We start from the raw sequence: 6,217 nt of genomic DNA, 5'->3' as shown, positions 1-6,217 counted from the left end.
ATAGAGAGAGAGAGATAGATAGATAGATAGATAGCTCAGACATGTTGACTGAACTGTAGCATATTCCTTCACAACTGTTGCTCAAACAGACATAACTCGCCGTGAAAATTATGGATCACACAGATGCTTAGGAAAAAATAACACAAGCGACAATAGGTATTTATGCGTGTAGTTATTCCAATAGCTAATACTACATATGCATTATTATGTATGTATTATTCGCTATTGGTAATACGTAATATGATCTGTGCATATATGTATATTAGCAGGATGGGATAGGTAGGATAACCATGTGCCGATATGGCGGCACACGCCTTAACATCAGCAGGGTTGAGAATTTTTCTACGCACAAACCAAAGTCCCAAGCGAGGCCGAGTTCGTCTTCCCTCTCGCAGGCATTCAGTGAATGGCTTTATAATCACACAGGGTGTTTACGATAAATTGCATTGAAAACAAGGAGGCGAAGAAGACGACAAATTGCTCGCAAGTGTGTGCGCGTGCGGATGCGCGCTCGTTGCGTGCGTGCGTGTATGTATTTGTGCGTGGCGCGCGCGTGTATGTGTGCGTGTGCGCGTGTATATATCTGTATGCGTGCACGTGTCTGCGCGGTTTACTATTTACTCGTCTCTGTACGTGGACATGTGTGTATGCGTGTGCTTGCCTGCGGGGGACTATTACAGCAACATACTACACAAACCACATGAAAAACCGCCACGCAATCGATCTATCTGCACGACAGGGATTTTGCCGGAGAAATGGCCGCCGCGCACGAAAAACAATCAGCTCGTGACTTAGGGGACGCCCGCGACAATGAAGCCTGAAGCCACGACGAATTTTCCAGTTGCTCTTCTCCTCCTCCGAGCTGCCGACACTCTAGCAGCATCAGTTCATCGTCATCTCCGCCGCTGCGACTGCCGCCGAAGTGGCATCGAGTGGGAGAACAAGCCACCGAACTCATTCACGCGGCAATTGAAGCCCAGCTCGAGCCCGCCGTCGTCGCGTACGTATACCCGACTGCTATATGAGAGAGCATTAATGCGGAGATCACGCGGCGCCAATATATAATTGATGAAGTCGAGATGCGTGGTAGCAGACGTAATTACCCGCACTGGTCACATCCGCATCGCATTCAGCATCCCACTGTGCGGGTGCTTAGTGAAAACTAAAAGTATTGTGTCCGCGACGGCCGCGGGAAATGGGACGGTGATTATGGTCGGATGTGTATTTGTAAACAATTATTTGCGGAGAGGCATGGAGAGATAGCAGTTGATGGACGAAGCGGAAAGATAAATGGGAATTGCACCAAGAAAAAGAGACTGCGAAAGCTTGCAAAGGAGCGATATATATATATATATATATATATATATATATATATCTATATATAATGTAGATATATATAGATATATAGATATATGTGCTGTGTATATCTATGGTTACATGTAGTGTTACCTGCGGGTGGAGCTAGGTTAGGCGTATGTTTTACTTGTAACGTGCGTGTAAAACTGAGACGGCAGTGGGTGGTAGCGTTAATTGAGTCCAAGTGAGAGGTTATAGGGTTACTTGCGGTTAGAGCTAGCTTTAAGCGTGGGTGATAGCGTTATATGTACGTGTAAAACTGAGACGGCAGTGGGTGGTAGCGTGGGATGCGTCTAGGCTTGTAGGAGGTGTTAATTGTAGGTTTGCATGCGGGTAGAGCTGGGTTAGGCGTGTGTGGTGCTATAACGTACGTGTAAAACTCAAGTGGCAGTGGGGACTGTGGAGCACTGTTATGTAGGACTGGCGGTGGTGCGTGTCGTACTGTTGTGTGTGTGTAGGGATGGGGACACTGTCGTATACTGTTGTGCGCGCGTTATAACCCAAGTAGGTTCGCACTGTTACATATGCGTATAACTCAGTCAGGTGCCGTTCGCAACACATTATATAGACCCTTATCATACACATACCCTCACCATACACAAAATATATAGACCCTCACCATACACAGAATATATAGACTCTCACCATACACAGTATCAGGAGTTTATCAATATTGATAGACTCCTGACAATATATATAGACCCTCACCATACGTAGTATATATAGACTCTCACCATACGTAGTATATATAGACTCTCACCATACACAGTATAATATACTGTATGTTATACCTGTGATGTGCCGGGGATCCAGGTGTCAGCATCGGCAGCTGGAAGCTGTCTGTGTACGACTGCATCGTCGGAAACGACGACGTCTGAGTCGCTCCTATCAGCACGAAAATTCCCGTCTCCAGCTCTCTACAGACTAGATGAATACACACAAACGCAGACACTCACAGAGAGAGAGAGAGAGAGAGAGAGAGAGAGAGAGAGAGAGAGAGAGAGAGAGAGAGAGAGAGAGAGAGAGCGAGCGAGAGAGAGATGGCGTGTGGCGCATCGCACCCCGGCTCTCGCGTTTAGTCGATTAATAAATATTTCATGTAGCGCGAATGATATAGCCGGGCTCGCATGCATGTTTTCACGCGGACTTCCCCGCCGCTCGCGCTGCATTTAAATTAGCGTGAAAACAGCGAACGCCCGCGAATGAAGCGCGCGTTCGTGCATAACCGTCGTTCATGCGTGGTGGTGGTGCGTAATCTTACCAATTACGGCGGTTATTTAATGAATTAATGAGTTGTGAATCGATGCTCTGTTTGCTGATGAGAGAATCGATCGCTGCGTTAATTGATATGGGAATAAATTATCGCGACAACTTCGATCGCAAACATCGTTGACGTATAAGTGACGCTGGGAGAATCAAATCATCTTTCCCCATTTAAAATGTCACATTCACATCATTTGAAATCACTTCACGGGCTCGATATCGAAACGAGATCAGGAAGGTGAAAAGCACATGCGCATCCAACCGTCAGAACGTTCTAAACAAGCAATAAAAGAAGAATTTTATAAATAATATTATATATATGTTCTGTATTATATAAATTTTGCACAGGGGAGAGATAGTGATCCGCTAGGGGACGGCTCTGATTGGCTAATTTTGTCTCTTATTTATTTTATTTTTTATTATTTTTAGCTAATTTTGTTTTATTTTAGAATTAGGGTTAGAGTTAGGGTTAGGGTTAGGATTAGGGTTAGGGTTAGGGTTAGGGTTAACTGATTTCTATATTCACTATCTCTCCCCTGAGACCTACTAGTAAAATAATATATGTGGTTATAACCGGCGGACACTGCTGAAAAGCAAAGTACGCTCTGATAACACACATGAAATTTCCGTTTCAAAATTTGTCGCAGTTCCATTCACGTCACAGACGTAGGCATTTATAGACGAAAGCACTCACATCTAACCCCCTGTTCTCCTATTTTACGGTAAAAAAAAACAACAGTAAACGTCTAATGCGTGTGGATACAACGCATAGGGTGGCCATCTAACAGTGACCGTCTCCAGTACGCGTTGAAGAACGCGATCCTTAGCGCCAAAATGTTCCTACTTCACGTGATTTCTCACCGATTCGATCAAGGAAAGTAATCGAGGATTTTCTATTTACTCCGATTTGCGATTCGTCTCTACCTTAATAACTTACTTGCTCGCTCAATGTCGAAGCTGTTTCCGGTGTCAGTGAATTCAGTGACAGCGTCGAGCCTCCAGTGCGTCTGCCAACTGCTAGATGGCGCCAGATTCCGCAGCCCGTATCGGAAGCTGGCGTTCATCTGTCTCGAATCGGGACTCAGTATCAGCCCTGTGATAGTGTAGTATATCCATTATCAGCGTGTGTGTGGGCGCGTGCAGTAAATCTTTCATGGCGTATCATGTGGGCCATTCGATTCGCTGGACCTCCCATCAAATATTTACTTTAGTCGCGTACGCGTGTCCATCGCTCTCGCGCGTTGTCTTGGATGATCCCAGTCCGGAAGGAAAGCAAATCGATACGCGGACCGATAGTAGTAGTAGTAGTAGTAGTAGTAGTAGTAGTAGTAGTAGTAGTAGTAGTAGTAGTAGTAGTAGTAATAGTAGTAGCAGTAGCAGCAGCAGTTATATATACGTATAAATGAAAAAAACATTACAGAAAAACCGTTAGCGATACACACTCATTTCAGCCGCTCCTGCTGATGGTCCTCGAACTATACCACAACAATAACAAAATAATATAATAGAAATAATAATAATAAACAAATTGTACGAATAGTGGAACTATAGCTCTCACTATACTCACATAACTATCACTATAGCTCTCACTATACTCACATAACTATCACTATAGCTCTGCAAGTGAAATTAATACAGATTTTTTCTTTCTATACTCACTTACAACCCTCGACAATAACAAAGCGACGACTAACCATGATGAGCATTTACGCCCTACTACTCACACTGTCTCATAATCTTGGATTTGACTTGTCGGCATTGACCGATCGTTCGCATATATCGGCTATATTTAGTCTCGTTCGAGCGAGCTAGCTTCGAGTTAGCGAAGCAGCATTACCCGAGAGACTGGCCTCGAGTCAGTCGGCCAATGCCTTGTAGATGTAAGCAGTTTCTTCGGCTGCGCTAAATACCACAGTACACAGCATACAGGTGATTCGTACCCGGGTGCGCAAACACTGAGAGATCGCTGGGCAACCTCATAAGAGGGAGCGCCACCCGTGCTGTTAGAAGGAGGACCCATGCATACGATGGCATTTAGAGAGTCCGTGGAAAGGCTTACACAGCGGGTCCCTAAACAGATCAGCTGAGGTCTGGAGCGATCGAGGCATCGTGTGCGGTGGTTGTCCACCCCCGAGATCCGCTATGTCTACATTAGTACCTCATACAGGGATGGCTGCATCGCCACGTAACAACCACGACTATGCAGTTTTTTTAGGGATGCGAGAACGACTGATTCGCATACACGACGCTTTGCCAGTGTTACCAACATTTAACCATAGTTAAATAGTTATCATAGTTAATCACCACTTAATTATAGTTATCCCGTGTTTACGAATCATGCCTGCTCGCCTGCGCCGACTTTAACATTTAACGCATTCGACCCAACGCTGTAGAAACTGCACGTTCCAACATCGCACAGTACTACTTTTCCGATGACGACTTCACTGACTGAATTCGCTATTACTGTTTTATTGTGTCTGATGATTCTGGAGGTATTTAAGAGCTTATTCAAGTTCCTGGAGAAAGTCTCTAATTTAAGACGAGATTTCATCACAATGACATTTACTGCTGACTACATTGCCAATGTCCCAACTGTACTCTGCGTTTCGACATCTAGAGATTTGAAATAGAAGACGTAAGCGCGGTATTTGAGTTATTCTGTCTGTGAAGAGCGTATATAGTTAAGTACCGTAAGGCTATAGCAATGTATGATATTGGGGGCGCGTTGCACTCTATGGTCCCCGCGGTTAACTCAGGCTTGCTACCACATCATGTTATTGATAATTATGGAAGTCATTGTCTGCAGCAGTCGCGTGGATTTGAGCATATATTAATTATGTTCCTCGCGCTTGCATCAACGTCGCTGTCACGTACGAAACAGCCATCCGTTCTCTGTATATACATAGCGCCATATACGGACGCCAATTGTGACAGTGATATCGCACAAAATGAGTATATTATACCCGAAATTATTATACCCGAGTTAATACTTGACGACACATACAGTTCACTTCTGAAGCCGCTATATGGTTACTCGCTATTGTTTCGTAATATGAACTGTAGGACGTTGTAAAATTAACGTATAATTTGCAATCAATCATCGGGTTGCAGCCTGTTTAGCATATGCGACGGGAAATCATGGCAGACGTCGACGGAATGCCCCAAAACTCGCGAGATTCTACGATAGCCGATCACCGACAGCTTCTACGATTCTGCTTACCGACTGGGATCCGTACGAGTGCCGTGGCGTCGACCTGGGCTCGCACAGGCTGGAGCAGCACCCTCCAACACAACGCCGCACATAACGCCGTCAACATTCTGCCGTCGGCCGCCGCCGTCGCCGCAGCCGCCAGCCTCCGCGGTGACATTCCTCACTAACGTGAGCGCGAGAGAGCGTTCACTGCGAGCGTGCAGACGCGTGGCTGAGCACTGATGACAGCGCCGCACTGCGGGCGTGTCGTCGCTCTGATGTAGAATTCGGCAGTTCGGCGCTGGATCGAATCGGGAAGGTTTCCAGCTCGGCGCTGGATCGAATCACAGGCACTTGGAACATTTCAATACTAAAACTATGGTTAATAAACACGAAATGTTTTTACTA

The 6,217-nt window shown here is 45.5% G+C and overlaps 1 protein-coding gene across 1 annotated transcript in view; it reads right to left on the bottom strand.

The window, feature by feature from the left end:
• The window catches only part of LOC106809740 (glutamate receptor 1-like), a 17,051-nt gene extending 11,064 nt beyond the window's left edge, over positions 1-5,987 (bottom strand). Inside the window, exons 1-3 of the mRNA XM_014812932.1 lie at positions 5,840-5,987; positions 3,557-3,712; positions 2,148-2,280 (exon numbers count right to left, since the gene is read on the bottom strand). Coding sequence (XP_014668418.1) covers positions 2,148-2,280; positions 3,557-3,712; positions 5,840-5,987 — 437 coding nt within the window. The remainder of the gene's footprint in view (positions 1-2,147; positions 2,281-3,556; positions 3,713-5,839) is intronic.
• Positions 5,988-6,217: the final 230 nt, after the last annotated feature.

The sequence above is a fragment of the Priapulus caudatus genome, unplaced genomic scaffold (genome assembly GCF_000485595.1).
Source record: "Priapulus caudatus unplaced genomic scaffold, Priapulus_caudatus-5.0.1 Scaffold381, whole genome shotgun sequence".
In the NCBI taxonomy this organism is placed as follows: domain Eukaryota; kingdom Metazoa; phylum Priapulida; class Priapulimorpha; order Priapulimorphida; family Priapulidae; genus Priapulus; species Priapulus caudatus.
This window is presented reverse-complemented; position numbering and strand designations above follow the sequence as displayed.